This window comes from Tamandua tetradactyla, chromosome 13 (genome assembly GCF_023851605.1).
Source record: "Tamandua tetradactyla isolate mTamTet1 chromosome 13, mTamTet1.pri, whole genome shotgun sequence".
NCBI lineage: Eukaryota > Metazoa > Chordata > Mammalia > Pilosa > Myrmecophagidae > Tamandua > Tamandua tetradactyla.
In genome coordinates, this window is record NC_135339.1 from 37,993,847 (window position 1) to 38,013,355 (window position 19,509).

Consider the following 19,509-nt stretch of genomic DNA (forward strand, 5'->3'; position numbering starts at 1 on the left):
CAAGAATCGTATCTACTTTGTTCAACACTCCTGAAAGCAGAGCCAGATAGGACAGTGGGAGTATGAAGAGGTGAACCCCAGAAGAAGGGGTGTGTGTGTCTGTGGGCGGGAATGGGGAGGTGCGGGGTGGGGGAAATAGGCAGGGAGGGGGGAGGGAGGGGGAGGAAGGACAAGCCACTAATGGCTGTGTGGCTGAGCAGGTTTCCATGGTGAGCAACTCCTTAAGGAACCAGGTGTATCGTACTCTCTGAAATTTGGGGGACCAGAGCATTATCCACCAACTCCGCTCTCTTTTGGCTCAGGGTTTCTCCCAGGGGAGTTAAACTCTTTCACTTTTCCAGTCTGAGGGAACTAGCTCAGCCTTGGAACACCCCCCTTGAGTCAGAAAAGTGAAGAAAGTTGGCAGGTGTCTGAAGTGGGAATAATGCCAGTGAGCAGGATTACCCTTAGAGCGGGAGCATCTGCTTCAGTGTCTCCTACAACCTCTGTGTCTCCTGGGCTGAGTTCTGCCCGGCACAGGAGCAGGCGTCTAATGATTCTTTACTGACTGAGTGAATGAAATAAATGAGGTGATGCCAGCAAAGTGCCTTGTATCCTGCCCGGCTGTAACACAGGCTCAGTAAACCTGGTGCTGCAATCATTACCATTTCTAACAACTTATTACTAGGGACTCTCATCTAGTTCAGTCCCTACGGACAAAGCTGCTGGCTCCACTGTCCCCACTACCCCATCCCAGCCTCTTCCTTTCTGGTTCACAGGGTCTTTGCAGCCACACCCAGGTGACATCTGTCTCCTTCCCGCTGCCCATCCTGATGCTGGCCTCCCAGGCCCTGACTCGCTGCTGCCCGCTCTCCAGTCATTGGCCTTGTCCTGGCTTCTTTGCAGTTCTGTCCCAGCTCTTGAGAGCCGGTAGTACCTATGCCAGGGTGGCCAGGCTGCCTTGAGTTCTGAGTTTCTTTGTGGACTCTCCAGGGACATAGATAGCCCTTACCCCTTCTGGAATTGTGCCCTGGGAGACCAGGCCAGAAACACGTAGGTCACTCCTGGACTCTCTGACATCCCTCACCTGTGCCCTTTAACCAGTGGCCCCGCCCAAGTTGTTACCCCTGGAATTTAAAAAACATGTTTCCTAATTAAGAACTCCTGCAGTTCTTGCTAAATATAGGCTCTTTTCTCTGGAAATTCTGATTCTGTGGACCTGGGTTGGGATGCAGGAATCTCTTGTTTTTAACATTTACATAGGTTGTTTCTTATCTTCAGACAGGTATTAAGGTGGGAGGTGAGGGGTGATGCTTTGTTCCAGCTACTGGGAATTTGGGGGGCATAGGGATCAGCAACCTTATCCCTTCTATGGGGATTCACTGACCTGGAGAAGTAGATACTTGGTTGGAAAATCTGTTAATGAACATCTACTGACTTCTAGTTCTGTTTTCTGCCAAATGGTTTCTTTGGGAAGCATCTAAAACTCTGTATATTGGTTTCTTTATCTTTAAAGTTGGCTGCCCACATCTGACCTCAGTCCTTTAGCAAAGACATGTGGTAAGTACCAACAGACAAATGTCTTTAATGTGGCTGAGCACTCCCCAGAGAAAGGGACTTTATATTTACTGGTATTGAGGATTGTTATTGTTGCTAATAATATTACTGGAATTTATTGGCATCTCGTCTGTGTCTGCATATAGAGCTATTGTCTGTACATAAAGAAAGCTTTGCTCCGAGGGTTGTCCTCTTGGGATATACCTTTTGTTTTCAAAAGAATTTCAGGAAATAACAGTCATGCAGCTGGCCAGCACTCATTCAGGTATACATTAGTGCCGCCTGAGCATGGCTCAGCTTAGTACAACAGAATTTTTTGAACTCTTGTGATGTGATTTGTGGTAGGTACTGTTCAAGTTTAATGCCCTGATTCTATGAAAGGCATTCAGAAAAGTTTGTTTGGTGCTCTCCTTTTACTTTTTTCTGCCCAGGTTTTCTGTGTTGTGAGTTAGAAAGCCACTTGCTAATGTTTAGCAGGTCTCAGAAGAATACTTCTGCTTATGGGACTGAAGTTGTCCCATCCTGCTGGCCTTGCCAGACTGTTGCAGGTTGGGGGTGGAGGAGGGAGCATGTGTTGTATTATAATCGTACATACTCAGAGATATGTCAGAATTGGCAGCTTCCCTTAATCCTGGGATGCATAACTTATTAATAAAATATGTGAGTACCTGCTGTATGTCTTATGCCATGCTTGGCTGTGGAGATAAAATGTTAATAAGACTCATGGTCTCTGTCCCATAGAACTTACACATCATAAGAAAGAGGCAATCAAATATTTAAACAAATAATTAGGAACTGAGCAGTGCTACATAGCAGAAGTAGAAGATTAGAATACAGCAAGAACATATAAAAGGGAGATCTGATTGGGAGCTACCTGGTTTCTAAATAATGAATGAGGAAATGAAAAAATGACTGTGTAGCTGGGGTGTAAGGAGAAAGAATGACACAAGCTGAGGTTGTTGAGATGGACAGATCTAAATTTTTAAGAATTTTTAAGAATTTTGGCCTGGTATGTGGAAATGTAGTGACCAGATCATTGTGTGGGAAGTGGTTTGAGGAGCAGGTGGAGAACTGGGAACCAGGGAAGAAGCAGTCCTCTTCCAGGTAGTCCGGGTGACTCACCTGTGGTCATGGTGGAGATGGAGGGGAGAGGATAGACTCAAAAGCTATTTGGTGTAAGAAATTGATGGACTTGGTAATAAATTGACTAATGGGCTTGAGCTAGAGGAAGGTGTTAGATAACGCCTGGTTGTCTTCCATGGGCGACTGGATTGATGGGGAAGCTCTTTGAGATGAAGAACACAAAGTGGGGTGGTGGTGGGGGTATCAGCTTTGGAGGGAAGCGTTATCAGTTTCTGACATGCTGAGTATGAGATAACTTTGAGACATCCAAGTAGAGAGATAAAACATGTTGACACCATAATCTGGAGAGGTTTTGCCTAGAGGTGGAAATTTGGATCATTGGTGCATAGGTGGTAATGGAGCAATTGATGAAGTTGCCTGGGAGACAGTATGGAATGCTGAGAGGGTTTAGGATGGGCCTTGAGGAACATTGTTTGATGTACTGGTAAGAAGAGGATGAACTTGGGAAGAGCAGTTCAAAAGAATAGGAAAATCAGGGTCTATATGCTGGGACCAGTACAGTGTTTTAGTATGACCCAAGTAACTAAGGAATTTCTACTCCATTTGGGAAAAAAATGTATATATTGAAGTAACATATAAGTTACTTAATTTCTTCATGTGTAGTTTCTCCTTCCTTGTAAAATGGTGTTATCTCTGTTGTAATAAATGCTTGCTTCATAAAGTTGAGGGATTAAAGTGCTTAGCAGTGTACCTGGTACATAGTGAGTGTTCCCTCCACCGATGGGACATGGTTGCCCGAAGATAGTCAGCTAGCAGCTAGTTCAAACTGAGGTCTTTCTGTCGTCTGTTTCCACCCTTACCGAGCTGCATAAGTGGAGGAGCTGCCAAGGGAGAGCTGACAGTGCATACAATTAGTGAGTAATGGTGCGATGGCCTCTTAACAGAGCCCAACATTTTAACCAGTCCTTAAAAAGGCATCTATCAGAGACCTGCTCACTCGTCCTGAGAAAGGATGTATCAGCTCTTAGGATTGCATCTCTCCCTCAGCTTATTTATTCACAAGGCTTCAGTTATTAACAATAATGAAATATACCATTAATAAACAAATTTTATTAACAATAATGAAATATACCATTAATGATCAAATTTATATAATTCTTTCATGGCATTTTTGTATAATGGGATGATAGAATCCCCGTTAGGTCTAATAGCAACTCTAGTGATAAGCATGTGTCCGGAATTATCCTTCACATCATAAATTATCTGATGAGTTAGCTAATATTATCTGCACTTTACAGATGAGGAAACTGAGGCTAGAGAGGTTAATATCTTCCCTAAATAAATGTACATATCAAGTAAGTGATTGACCAAGAAGTCATTCTTGGATCTGATTCCTTTGTTTTCATCATTTATCCATCCGTGTACTGAGCTGGTATCAAGTGTCAGGCACCATACTTGGCTCTGGTAGCATAATGAGGAAAAACCTGATGCAGAACCTGTCCACACACCGTTACCTCTGACTACTGTGCATCAATGTCACCAACATCATTTCTCTGTGCAGAACACACTGGAGAAGTTCCCCATTATAAGGTGAGCTGGCTAGATATATTCACTTCTGTATGTCAACCTCACTTCACACTTCACATATCTAACCTGAACTCATGAATTGTTTCTCCTTATGCCTGCTGCCCTCTACTCAATAAATATATCACCTACCTTTCTCTGCCATGAAAAAAAAAACACCTATCATTTTCTTTTTCACATAGACTCAAAACTTTAGAATAATTTTGATTACATCTTGCATACCCAAGACCCTTCTTAGAAACATTTAAGAACCTGTCACTGCCTCTCCATTTCCTCTTTACCATTCTGATATCTGCTCTTGGGCTCTGGTCCTTGATTCACTGAATAGCCTCTGGGCTGTTCTTATTAGTTGTATGCTCTTTTTTGACGGATGCACTATGCTATAAGCCCTGCAAAGGTATTGATAGATTTTGCTTGCTTATTTTCATTGCCCCAACAACTGACACATAGGCATTCAAGTAGTTATCAGATTAAATTAAAGCATCTTTGATGCTTCAGGCCACCACTTGCCAAACTTATTCTGGGTGTTTTTCTAATGGGTTGAGGGTCATTTTCCTAGAAAATAATGTGATAATATTACATGTAGGCTGTCCTCGCATCCCAATAATATGTGAGATATTTTTAAACAAAATGCATTTCTCCTTTTTTCCATTAATGTCTGCTACTTGTTTATTGTGTTACCATTTGCTGTCACTCATCAACAGGAATCTGCTACAGAATCCTAGAGAAATTTATTATTGAAAAGTGCAAACTGGAAAATGAATATTCTTTCTGTTAAAAAACACCAGTATTGTCATCAGGAGATAGAAATAGGGTAGGTATTGGGTAATTGGAGATGAAGGGATACAGATTGTGCAACAGGACTGATTGTAAAAATTCAGAAATGGGTAGCACAATGCTACCTACCTGTAATACAATAATGTTAGAACACTGAATGAATCTGAATGTGAGAATGATAGAGGGAGGAGGCCTGGGGGCAAAAACGAAATCAGAAGGAAAGATAGATGATAAAGACTGAGGTGGTATAATCTAGAAATACATAGAGTATATAATGATGGTGACTAAATGTGCAAATTTTAAAATGTTTTGCATGAGGAAGAACAAAGGGATGTCAATAATGCAGGGTGTTGAAAATAGATGGTAATTAATATTTTAAAACTTTACCTTATGTGTGAGACTAAAGCAAAAAATGTTTATTTGGTACAAAATTTATAGTTTGACTAGTGCATTTCCTAATATAACTTATGTGGACAGCCTAATTGGACCTCATAAGTACGTGGAACCTTGAGTAGGGCATGAGATTCTGTAGGTTTTTCCAGAGTGATGCCTTGATAAATCCCAGAAGGATATGAACAGTGAATAAAAAAGTATTTGCAAAGTCCCCTTGGGGGAATGGTGAGAAAGGGGGAAAATTCAACATCCCCAAGTGAAGAATTCTTGATATTGTCACAAGCAGTGGGGACAACCAAAGCTATAGGCTGAGCCCCCAGTCTTGGGGTTTGTTCATATGAAACTTAACCCCAAAAAGGATAGGTCAAATCTAGTTAAAATTTAGGCCTAAGAGTCACCCCCAAGAGAGCCTCTTTTGTTGCTCAGATGTGGCCTCTCTCTCCAGCCAACACAGCGAGCAGTCTCACCACCCTACCCCTCTCTATGTGGGACATGACTCCCAGGGGTGTGGACCTTCCTGGCAACATACGACAGAAATCCTAGAATGAGCTGAGACTCTGCATCAAGGGATTGAGAAAACCTTCTAGACCAAAAGGGGGAAGAGTGAAATGAGCCAAAATAAAGTGTCAATGGCTGAGAGATTCCAAACAGAGTTGAGAGGTTATCCTGGAGGTTATTCTTACTCATTAAGTAGATATCACCTTGTTAGTCAAGATGTAACGGAGAGGCTGGAGGGAACTGCCTGAAAATGTAGAGCTGTGTTCCAGTAGCCATGTTTCTTGAAGATGACTGTATAATGATAGAGCGTTCGCAATGTGACTGTGTAATTGTGAAAACCTTGCGTCTGATGCTTCTTTTATCTACCTTATGGACTGATGAGTAAAATTTATGGATTAAAATGAATAAATAATAGGGGAACAAATGTTAAAATAAATTTAGTAGATTGAAAATAAAGAACACTCTTATTTTCTGTAGCTACCATACTGCTGTAGAAGCATACATAGCTTGAAAACCTTTGTAGTCTACCACGAAATTGTAAGCGACTAAATGGTACTGGATAAGATAGGTTCAACCCTATTCCCAAGAGTTCTTTCTCCTCAAGTTATGGGAAACTTTGTATTTTCTGAAGCCCTGAAATCAGTCTTGGGGTGCAGGAGATGATGGGGAGTTGATGAATGTGCCAGCTGTCTCCTTCCTCCTCTCCTTTCTCCTTTCTCGCTCAGTTTTTTTTTTGGTTGTCCCCACTGTTTGCAAGAATATCAGGAATTCTCCAAACAGGGAAGTTGAATTTTCCCCCTTTCTTGCCATTCCCCCAAGGGGACTTTACAAATACTTCTTAATTCACTGGTCAAATCACTCTGGGATTTATTGGGGCATCACACTGGACAAACCTACAAAATCTCAGGCCCTATTAAAGGTTCCATGTACTTATGGTGTTCAGTTAACTTTGAACTATGTGTGAGCTCATGGTTGGAAGCCTTAGTCTTCCTTCACAGCCAGGAGGGAAATGCTAGTGGGTGGTGCAGGCTTGGTAGACAGGGTTATCCCAGCCACAACTCTCTTGTTTTACTGTCCCTTTACTTTTCCCATTAGAATTAAATTGTTTGCTCAGTTAGTACCACTTGGGGACTGCAAAAACTTTGGACTCTTTGGAATATGTTAGAGAAGTTGGGCTTGTGACATTTAGAAATATGCATCCTGACATTTAGAAATCATTGATCTTATTGACCATTCAGAGGACATATATGCTTTCTTGAGGATTCAAATTGAGGCAGAATAATAACTTCAAATAATTATGTCCTAAAATAAATCTTCCATAAATGACTTAAATCTGACTAACTCTTGTATTCATTAAGATAGCTGACTTTTTATAAGGATAATAACTATAATTTAATATGTTTAAAATATAAAGCATAAAGTATTGAATGTCATCTAGTACGTATCATTGGACCATAGAGTTTACAGGTAAGCATATGCCAGTAGTGGGGTTTTTATTTTTCACACTCTTCCCCCCTCCCCCCCCAAAAAACAGATTCAAATTAGATTATAGCTTGACTTAAATCTTTTTATTATTATTATTGGGAACTACATAGTGGCAAAATCCAGCTTCATCATTTCTATAACACCAATTTCTATAACGTTTATTGTTTACTTAAGAGATAGGATGGAATTTCTAAAAATTGTTTTAATGAAACCATGTCTTTCTGTAGCAGTTGTTTCAGATCACAGTCATTCATTCAAAGCATACTGAATTAGCATTAGGTACTGAGGATTTTAGCAGTGTAGAAAATGGTCAAAACCATTTAGTTGGAGTCTGCATTTTAGTGTGGGGACACCCAAATGTGCATATGAACAAATAGAATTTCAGATAGTGATAAGTGTTAAGAAAATATACAGAACAGTGCAGTAGAGAGTGAGGGGCGGGCTACTTCCAGTTAGGGGAGGCCTCATTGGAGAGGTGACAGTGAGCCAGGATGCTTAAATGATGAGAAGTTCGATTGTATGACGATCTGGGGGCAAAGCGATCTGGGCCGAGGGAACAGCAAGTGCGAGGGTTTGAGCAGGGATCAGGCACTATGTCTGCAAGAAGAGGCTGGGGAGGCTGGAGTGGATAGGCAGTGGTGCAGAAAGGAAGGCAGGGTCAAAGGCTGCCAACTTTCTAGTTTGAACTCAAGTCTACAGTCAGTAGGGATACTATGGAGGGTTTTTAATAGGAGCCTGGCCAGATTTGTTGTTGCTAGCTTCAATTGCCTTGCTGAAAGGTTTCTTTTAAATGGAAATAATTTTTCTTTGTATTTTCTAGAATAGACCAATGTACTGCCATTTGGCCAAAGGATGCTTTTGAAACCCAGCAGGACTTAAATGAGGTACGTGCAGTCATTGTTGGTTGAATGAATTAATTCATCATGAAACTTCTTTTTCACAGTACAAGGAATTCTTTCTGATTAAAACTTTGACTATTTTTGCTCTTAGGTGAACTTGTCATACTTGTAGTTCTTTATTCAGTTGGTAATGTTTTTCCTTACTCTGGAGCAATCACATTCAAAATGTTATTTTTGAGACAGCTAGCCATGTCTTGGAACTAAACCGAATTTGGCAGTTATTTCATTAATGTCTTTCAGCTTTGCTTCAGGAATTGTATAATGATGACTATGTAAAGCACTTATAAAATTTTCTCTTAATATTATTTTATTTACATCTCTCTATTTTTTCTAATGATTTCCATTCTCAAACATAATCATGCTTACTTTTTACCCATTGAGTATGATATAGTTTGATGTTTGCTCTGACTGCCTTAGTGTGCTTTGAAATATGAAGTCATAATTTCCAATCTAAGTGATTTCCCAACAAGCTGGACATCACAATTTTAATTAGTTTGTCCTAGATTTTCTTCAAAGTATGTAATTTGTTATCCAGTTGGAAATCAATATAGTACTATCAGGAACCACATTATCATGAATGCTTTGGCTTAAGGGATTGGTTTGGAATACACTGTTCAGTTTCTCTTTCTCACATCGTATACTTAGGGAGCAATAGGTAGTATATCTGATTAGAATCATAGCAAAGAGAATAAAAATGGAATAGAAATGATGGGCTTCAGTCAAATTGTTTATTTGATATTTTTATGAGGTTTTCTTCCCTGCCCCTCTTTTATGGAAGAACCCCCTAATAACATTTCTTTGTGCACCAGAGTTCTGTGGCACACATATGGGAAACATTGCCTTTATATTGCTAATTGAAATTGAAAATATATACATAAAGGTGCACAAATTGTATAGCTGAATGAATTCTTACAAAGTGCATAAGCAGCGCCCAGATCAAGAGAAAGAACATGATCAGTTCCCAAATTCCCCTGTGTAATACCTTCTAAGCACTACTCCTCTATTAGGATAACAGTTATTCAGACTGACAGATTCATTTTGATTTTTTTGAACTTTTATAAATGGAGTGCATGTACTCTTCATTTGCTCAGTATTATGTTTGCAAGATTCATCCCTATATTGGCAGGTAGTTGTACTTTTCGTTCTCCTAGCTGTAATAGTATCCTATTGTATGGTTGTTGCCAGTTTTTGGTGTTTTTTTTTTTTTTTTAACTATTATGAACAGTCGTTACTGCTTGTAATTTATTTATTTATTTATTTATTTTTTGGTGCATAGTCCGGGAATCGAACCCGGGTCTCCCGCATGGAAGGCGAGATTTCTACCACTGAACCACCCGGGCACCCAATTTATTTTTATTATGAGCTGTTTTCTGGCCTACTTTGTACCCCTGAATTATGTAAGAGTATTCCTTTTGTCTGTAAATGGAAATGTAAGGAGGAACTTTTTGTTATATGAGCTCTTTATTGTTTTCTGTTCCATTTAAAAATTCATCTACTGCCCCAACCTTGCATTTATCTGAAAAGAACCCACCAGTTCCATATCACTCTTTTTTTTCCATTTCAACTTTGCAAATCTAAAATCAGAAAAGAGTTTCTTGGACTTCATGAGAGGCACAGTGCACAAGTATTTTCCAGATGTTTCCATGAGCCTGACCTTGAATATAAATAATAACAATTATAAGTTGCTTCATGTGCTTTATATTTTCCCACCTCGTATTTCATGTCTGCTATTTGGATTTCTTACTACTACTTGCCCTATGACAGATTAGATGGAGTTCAGCTATAGTTTGGTTCCAGAGCTAGTACTAGACCCAAGGTCAGCTCTCCAAAGTAGGGAGATACATGGCATACATATCTTTGTATGAGTTTCTGCCTGTGTGTATGTTCCCCACGCTTTCTCAATGGGCTGCAGAACCTACTTACTTTCTGTTTCTACTTGGCATGAGCTAAGATTTGATTCTTGCCAGTCTTACTTTTCTTTTGCCAGTCTAGGGCTTCCAGTTTTTGACCTTGGTCTTCTTGACAGGACTGATGTCTCTAGCCCATGTTTTTTTTGATGCTACTGAGACTATGTTATAAGAATTTATTTCTGAAGAACTGATTTTTTGGCCTATCCCTTGTGGGGTTAAGTTTCATATGAACAAAACCAAGATTGAGGCTTCAACCTATTGCTTTGGTTTTCCCCACTGCTTGTAAGACTATCAAGAATTCTCCACTTGGGAAAGTTGAATTTTCCCCCTTTCTCACCATTCCCCCAAGGAACTTGGCAAATACTTTTTTATTCACTGTTTAAATCACTCTCACCAGGAGATTTTATTTGATGGGATCTTCTGGATCCTGTCTGGAAAACAGTCTAGACTTGAGATCTGTCAGTGTCTCATTTACCTTGATCTTCGGTCTTTGTTATTCTTTCATGACCATATAATTTTAAAAAATTCAATAGCTCAAAAGGTGCTTGAAGAATAAAATGAGAAACATTGTTTTCTCTCTCCATATCCTAGTAGATCCCATTCCTGACTTCAGATTTGGTTAAGAAAACTAATGGTTGTATAAAGAAAACTGGTGGACCTCCCTTTCCTGAGCAAAAATGGCATATTGGATTCCCAGACTTCTTTTTCCAACTCTTCAACTGATTGGCATAGAGCATGAAATCAGTTTCATTCAGTGTTTCATTTGTAAAACCGGGGCAGGAAGTGTTGAATTGGGTTAATTCTAGTATCTTTTCAGTTTTAACACTCATTGATTCTATCCTTTTTTATTTTCCTAGTGGTTGTAGCATTTATTCATAGGTTCCCATCAGGGATGGCATGAAGCAAATGGACCCAGAGTTACTCAGGGACAAGGCGTCCTCAAAGCCATCCTCATGAAGGCCTGGGCTGGAGTGAGTTAAGGCTAAACCTTGGATCTATAATCAAGTTTTTATTCAACCAGGGTATATCAGTTTCTTTTAGCTGGGCATTAAAGAGATCATTTATCCATCTGAAAGTGATATGAAACTCTCATCTTTTCTTCACACACTGCTGGTACCCCTTATTTGTTGGATTATGTTAATTATAATAGCTCAACATTAGCCTCAACATTAGAGATACCTTCCTCTTTCAAGTTCATGAAGAAACCTGAAATTAATTACTTAATCTTATTAAAAATAGAACAGTTTGCACATTTGAAAGGACCTTCTTTGAATAGAACACAATATGCATGTGTCTGTGCCCCGTGTATGTCTCTATGTGGAGGATTTTATTGTCTTTATGTTATCATTCATAGTTGTACATTAAGTATTTATTAAGTTGTGCATTTGGTATTAAGCTATATCAGACCTCAAGATGGTACTTACTGCTATGTTTGAGATGGATTTCTCAAAACTGTTTTAATTGTGAGAAAATGGTTTCACAAGATGCCTTTTTGCACCTCTAATACTCCTGAGTTGACTGAATGATATTATTTCAGGAAGACTAGGTAGCTGTACTTTTCTTTTTAAATGCAAACCCAGTCTTTTGGTTGGCCCTTAGTTCAGGATTGATTGATGAATTTTTTAAGTATCTGGAATTCTGTCCTTGTGACTGAAAGCTAGTTCAACCTGGCTTTAATAATAACAGGGATTTATTGACTCACAGCTGAAAGTTTAGGATAGGGATAGGCTTCACGCATGGCTAGACCCAGGGATTAAACATTTGTCAAGTACATGCCATCTATTTTCCTCTCTTGACTCTGCTTTCTTATATTGGCTTCATCTTAATATAAGGCCCTCTCCACGGACACATTTTTACAGCTAGTAATTCCGGTGTGAATTACTTTTCTATTACTATATAGAAATTGTCAAAAACTTAGCAGCTAAAAAAATACCATTTGTTAATTCAGTTTTGTAGGTCAAAATCTGGATGGGCTCAGCTGGATTCTCTGCTTGGAGTCTCGCCAAGCCAAAATCAAGGTCTCAGCCAGGGTAGGTTATTTCGAGGTTCTTCCAAGCTCATCCATGTTGTCGACCAAATTCAGTTCCTTGCACTTGTAGGATTAAAGTGCCCATTTCCTTGCTGGCTGTCAGCTGGGGACAGCTCTCAGCTTCTAGGGGCTGCCTACATCCCTCATCACATGGCCTTCTTCATCACCAAGCCAGCAACAGCACAGCAAAACATTCATCTGCTTCGAACCTTTCCAACCTCTTCTTTTGCTACCAGCTGGAAAAAAAAATCTCTGCTTGGGTCACCTAATTAGATTAGGCCCGCCTGGACAATCTGTATATCATAGGTCAACTGACTTGTGACTTTATATTTGCAAACTCCCTTCATCCAGTTCTTGGATTACTCTTTGATCAACCAGGGTAAAAGAATCTTGGGGGGTCATCTTTAAAGTTCTGCCTAGCACACAGTGGAAAAATAGTCTCTCCTTTCTAGCTCCAAAAGTTTCCAAACTTGAGTCTCATTTATCTGGTTTGGGCCATGTTTTGATTTGCGAAAGCTACTGGAATGCAATATACCAGAAACAGAATAGCTTTTAAAAATGAAAATTTAATAAGTTGCAAGTTTGCTGTTCTAAGGCCGTGAAAATGTCCAAACTAAGGCATCCAGGGAAAGATACCTTAATTCAAGAAAAGCCGATGGGTCCAGAACACCTCCGTCAACTGGAAAGGCATATGGAGACATCTGCTGACTTTCTCTACTGGCTTTCTGCTTCATGAAGCTCCCCTGGCAGCATTTTCCTTCCTCAGCTCCAAAGGTCTTTAGCTGTGTGTGCTCTGTTATTTGTTGGCCTTAAAGATTTTTCTAAAATGGTTTCCTCTTAAAGGGCTCCAATAAGCAACCCCACCTTGAATGATGGAGACAACATCTCCATGGAAACCATCTGATCAGAAGTTACCACCAACAATTGGGTGGGTCACATTTGTATGGAAACAATAAAAAAGATCCCACCCAGCAATACTGAATGAAGATTAAAGGACTTGGCTTTTCTTAGGTACATAATACCTTCAAACCGGCACAGGACACATGCTCATTTCTGAACAAGTGACTGTGACCTTGAGTTTGGAATAAGCTCATACATAGGCTGAATGTAGGCCATATTTCCAACTTTAGATCCGGGAATGCTGTTACCAGAGGATGGTTAAAAGGATGTCAGGCTGACCGTGGGTCCACTTCAGAATGCCTCCTGGCATTTTTCTGTTATGGTTTTCTGAATTAAGAGAAACTGATCCTGCTCCCTACCAAGGTTTCTTGCAAGAGAAACCCTGTGTTTACTCAACCAGAATGGGGTCCTCTGATTCTTCTTTTTTTTTTTTTAAACAAATTTTTGTTGCCTTTGTCAATGAGAATATTCTGTAGCCAACATGGTCATGGTGTAAATCCTAGTTCTTATTCCCAGTTGAATGGACTGTACAGCAAAGAACTGTAAAATGCTTCCAGGCCTGGTTTATTCTACCCCATTGTTCATAGGCAACCATCCAGCCTGGCTTCTTGTATCCAAGGGGACCAGGTCTGTAGACCTCACCCCTCAGGGGAGTTCTTAGTGTAGTCTTAGCAGAAAAAGTGGAAGCCTTGCCAGCAGCTGCCCACATTCTTCTTTGTCTGAGAGTTAACTTGGAAGAACATCAGAAGTGTTGGGCTGAACTGAGAACTTACGGCAAGGTTTGCTGTAGCTGACCCACCTAAGCTGGCCTCCTGCCTTCCCCATCCTTCTTATACTGCTGCAGCTTTTCCCCATTAACCTCTGCTCTTTCTTCTAGATGACATCACTATCCTTTTTCTTATTATTCATTTTTCATTTATCCTTCTTTACTAATTTCCGCCTCACCCATGAATGGCAGGGAAGGGATGCTATCTAGTTCACTATCTCCCTGTGTTGTAGCCTGCGTCAGTCTGTGTTGGAATTTTCATTGCTTTGTAGCAAGCAGAGAAAAATAAGAACCTAGTGAGTTGTTCATAAACGAAAGTCTACGAACAACTCCTGAATTCCGAGATTGTGCAAATTTTCATTTTGTGATGAAATGATGGGGAGTTCGATTTTGGCTTTTCTATATGCTCTTAGTGAAATAGGAAGTTGACAGTCCTCATATAAAACTGCCTCCCTGTCCTCCAACTTCTACAAAATAGTGCCAAGAGCTACAAAAGGCCAAAAATTCACTGCAGTCTATTGGGTATTTCTTCTAAAGAGTAATTCTTTCTGGGTATTTCTCCTAAAGAGTAATTCTTTCTTTCAGTTGTGTTTATTGAGAAGCAAATATGTACCCAGCTCTAGGTTTTGTGTTGAGGTGGGGGTGTGAGGCTGGAGTAGAAGAAGGAACTCTGTCAATCCCACTTCCAAGGGGTTTATGGAGATATACTTCAACTCCTCATTTAATAATCCAGAGTGTGGCTTTCCTGGCATTGCTATCTTTTGACCTTTCTAGGACAAAACTTTCTTAGAGCTACAAAACTCAGGTCATAAGGCAGGTGAAAGCTGAATTTCCTTGTTACCTAACAAAATACTGGTATTTGGGGAAATGGCAAACACTTTCCAAGGTGATCTGCCACTTTTACAGGCACAGGTAGGCAACTTACATCTATGGCATGTGACTTCATGATTTCTGGTGGAATGATGATTAACTTTTAGTATTCATTACATTTTAGAAATTGAGGGAGTTAAGATAGTGTCATCAGAAAAAATAAAGACCGTGTCGTCCAGCATAGTTAGCTGGTTTACCCAGGGACACAGAATGAGCCAGTGGTAGATTTGGGACTAGAGGCCACAGTGGGGCCTCTACTGTGCCCATGTCTTACTCAAGTTAATTTTTTAAGCAGAATATTTTTAGGGCTGAAAGAACTTAGCAGAAAAATAGCTACAAACAAGTAACCATTTGGGCTGCTATACAGACTAGGCTTGAGGACTCCCTCCCCTGTAATATAATCCTGATCTGGGAAAATTTATTAGGGGGTTTATCCATCTAAATACCTGTGCTTTTGGGTAGTTTAAGTATTATGCACTCTAAAGAAAAGCTATTGAAGTCCATTCTATGAGTTGTAAATGAGGCTTTCTAGTTTTAGAAAATCAATGCCTCATCGTTTAGAAAATCTCAGAGCCTTGATTTTAAAATGTGAATTTATAAAATTACTTTATCTCCCAGACATCTTATTTTTTAATTATTTAATAAAGTGAACATAAAGGATATCACAGTGAAGTGAAACTGAGGGCAGGACTGCTCTGCCTTCCAAGAATGAAATCATTTGGCTAAAAAGAAATTTGGTTTGGGTTCTTGCATGCTATGGCAAGGTTGCCTCAATTTTTTTCTTTTTAAGTGCTGACAGAACCAGAATAGGCCCCGGATCTTCTTATCAGTAGAGGGCTCTTTGACATGAATAGCTTATCTTTTTTTTTTTTTTTTTAAATTTTTTTATTGTGTAGTATAACATATATACAAAGCAAAGAAATAAAAAAGCAGTAGTTTTCAAAGCACTCTTCAAAAAGTGGTTACAGGACAGATTCCATAGTTTGTCATGGGATCTGCCATACGATCCTCTCATATTTTTCCTTCTAGCTGCTCCAGAATATAGGAGACTAGTGGGCTTAAATTTTTTTTTATCATTACAAATGGCTTTTTTTCCTTCTTTTTTTTTTTATGAATAATAACATATACAAAAAAGCTATAAATTTCAAAGCACAGCACCACAAGTAGTTGTAGAACATATTTCAAACTTTGATATGGGTTACAATTTCACAATTTGAGGTTTTTACTTCTAGCTGCTCTAAAATACTGGAGACTAAAAGAGATATCCATTTAATGATTCAGCATTCATATTCATTTGTTAAGTCCTATCATCTATGTATAATTCCACCATCACCTTTGATCTTTCGATACCTCTCATTGAGGTTGTTTGGGCCCTGGCAATTCTAAATTTTTGATAATGGAAGAGTCTGTCACTAATATGGGGTAGGGAGGTGGAACTATCTAATGGTCTGGAGAGGCTGGGCTAGGTTTCAGGACTTATCTGGACCAGGGACCCATCTGGAGGTTGTAGGTTTCTGGCAGGTTACTCCAGTGCCTGGAACCCTTGTGGAATCTTATAAATTGTCCTAGGTGTTCTTTAGGATTGACTGGAATTGCCCTAGGTATTCCTTAGGATTGGCAGGTTATGATAGGTAGGAAGATCTACCTAAAGCTTCCATAAAAGCAACCTCCAGAGTAGCCTCTCAACTCTATTTGAACTCTCTCTGCCACTGATACTTTATTAATTACACTTCTTTCCCCTTACTTGGTTAGGATATAGTTATTGATCCCACAGTGCCAGGTCTGGATTCATCCCTGGGAATTCTCTCCCACGTTGCCAGGAAGACTTTTACCCCTGTATGTCATGTCCCAGGTAGGGGGGAGGGCAGTGATTTCACTTGCAGAACTGGGTTTATAGAGACTGAGGCCACATCTGAGCAACAATAGAGGTCCTCCAGAAGTAACTCTTAGACATGCCTACAGGTAGTCTAAGCTTCTATGACATGAATAGCTTATCTTTTACACTGAACTTTTTAGTAGGGAAAAAAACAAGGCTGACCACCCCAAGTAGAAAGAAGCTGGGATGTACTGATTCGAGGGGAATCGGAGTACATTTAGACTTGACTGCAAAGCATGCTAGGACAGAAGCGGCACAGAACCCAGAGGGATTAGCTAGAAGCCCAGTTTTTCTCAGAGCCTGATAAATTTGACTTTATTCTTGTAGGCATTCATGTTGGAAGAAGTTCCAGTTCTTTTGGCAAGAACATCCAGAGTACACCTATGACATTCAGGAGATACCACTGCCTTGCTCCTAAGCTTTTCAGCCCCTTTAGACTTCCCAGTGTGGACGTCCAGGGCAAGAGCCTCGTGAGGGTGGCAGAGGGCTGGGGCTCTGGCAGAAGCTACAGTCCCTGGGGTAACTGGAGCTCAGCAGGTCACGGAGGCTTGTTGGGTGGATCGGGGCTCCAAGGAATAGAAATGTTTCTCAAGGTGTGGACCTTGGCCCCACCTCTGCACCTGCTGATTTCAGAGTCTCTGGGGGTGGGACCCAGCTGGCAGTATGCATCTCTAACAAACTCCCCAGTGATTCTTAAGGCCTATTAATTTTCTGAACCAGTATAGAAAAGGGCTTGAAATGTGGATAATTCAAAGAGGCCCCCAAAATATACTGCCTAAAGGGCCCATAACAAAACTACTACACAACATTGTTGTATTAATTGGCTATTGTGCTATACACTGAGATAGGGAGGATACAACAGTGTACAATGGAGGTATGGCACCAACCCTTAAAGAGCTGGAAAGAGCCAATAAACAGGTAGACAAATAAAAATATATGTTGTAAAGAGTGTTAGCAAAGAAACAAGATGCTAAGAAATAAAATTAGATGAGGTGATCAGAATTAGATCCAGGAAAATGATGGTACATAGACTGTGACAGTAACTATAGCTGATTAGGTCCCGGTGAGTGGGGGGTGGGGGGGCAAAATTAGCAGATGGACAGGAAGGTATGGATGTTTGGGTGGGAGATAAATACTCAGAAAAGAGTGGGAATTAGAAATGGGGATGTTTGGGGACCCTGTTGTATCCCCAGTTTTGAGATTTTTTATTTAATTTTGCTTCATATCACCATAGTTTATATACAGTTCTTGGCACGGGGTGGGGGGGGCATGAAGCCTTTTCATATCAACTAAATGTAAGCTGCCCTGGCTCTGCAGCTGGTAAATTGCAAACGAAGCCACCCTAAAATAGTATTCAACAATCTAGCCTGTGTGGGCGTTCTGTATTCCAGCTATACTAAAGTGGGACCTGGGTAATTGTAGAGGACAGAAAATGAGTAGAGTGTTTTCTAAAACAAGCAGCATATTCTCCATTATGTAAAAAAGAAAAAATTAGCTTTTGGAAAACCACACCTAGGTTTCAGACTTCCCTCTATCTTCTTTTTTTAACCGGGTGGGAGAGTTGGGGAAACAGAGGTAGTTCTCTAGGAGATGCATTATCCCTTGCTCACTCAGTTTTCCTGAAGATCCCAGAAATCCACTCACTGAGACTTTGGAAGTAAATCTGGAAAAGTGCTAGCATGTTGGCCTCAAGGGATAAGCTAGGGCAGCCTGGCAGGGAGCCCAAGTCTTCATAAGAGGAGGGTTCCACTGACAGAGCTCAAGGACCACAGATGTACTATCCTACTTTGTCCTGTAGGGGAAAAACACATGTTCCTGCATGAAAGGTCAGTAAGTCAGGCATGATGGAATAGTGAAACAGCTTGTGAGATACTCTTCTAATGCTCCCCATTTTCCCCATAGCCTTATCACAGTGATATGTTTGACTTATTTGCTTATTTATGAGCTGTCTCCCCCTAGTAGACCAGAAGCCCCATGAGGAAGGTGCCCACATTAGCCTTGTACCCTGAGCCTAGTGCAACTATGTGTGGGCAGAAATATGCCAGCACATTGAGCTGCGAGTGTGACATCCGCTCTGCATGGGGGGATAAACCCTGTCTGTGGTGTTTGCTGTCCCTGGGCTTTCTCAAGGGCAGCTCTGCCAGGCTCAGTCCTGACAGGATAGGCTGGGCATGTCCAGTCGTCCCCTGGAAGGACATGTCTGGAACAGTGGTATAGATTGCTTGTAGGTAACCCCCCAACGATGACTCTGCCCCCAGGGTTCCAGTTCCAACTTAGTCATCAGGAGAAGCATTCTCTTCTGGGCCCCACCCATACGGGTGTCTAGGTGCCTACCCTTATTGGGAGGGCTTACAGATACCCTCTGCTTATCTACATCTCAGAGTGGAATCTACCAGCCATGCAAATAGATCTCCTTTAGCACTTGGAATCTTGTTTCTGCTTCAGCATGAAGAGGAGAATGTAGGAAAGGAAGATGAATGAGCTGTAACTAGGTCACAAGTATTGTACCTCATCCCCTGGGAGAACTCAGAGGCTCTGAATATGAACCCCAACATGCAGCTATGTATGAAATATTATTTTGATTCCTTACTTCTTTGGGTTGCATGAACACTTGGTTCAGTTCTGCAAACACTGCCCAAGTCCCCATGTAGTGATAGTGATGATATGCAACCATCTTCAGTATTTTTGTGTTAGCTTTTCTCTCCTTGAAAGTTGAAGGGGAGCTTAAATGTTATCTAGCTTGAGATCCTTGCTTGGCAGACACAGAAGGTGAGGCTCCAGGAGGTGAAGGGATGAGTCAGGCTCTCACAGTTGATGTAGAGCTTGGTCTTGTCACAGGACCAAAAATCTTCCCAGTGGTCTCTGGAGTTTGGAGATATTAATAACCATGAAATCCAGTCCTT

General features: G+C 40.6%; 1 protein-coding gene across 7 annotated transcripts in view; it reads left to right on the top strand.

Moving 5' to 3' along the window:
• FAM13C (family with sequence similarity 13 member C) overlaps positions 1-19,509 on the top strand; it is a 343,454-nt gene that overhangs the window by 274,319 nt on the left and 49,626 nt on the right. For all 7 annotated transcript variants that reach the window (XM_077125262.1, XM_077125265.1, XM_077125263.1 and 4 more), the window contains one exon: positions 8,177-8,240. In XM_077125262.1, coding sequence (XP_076981377.1) covers positions 8,177-8,240 — 64 coding nt within the window. The remainder of the gene's footprint in view (positions 1-8,176; positions 8,241-19,509) is intronic.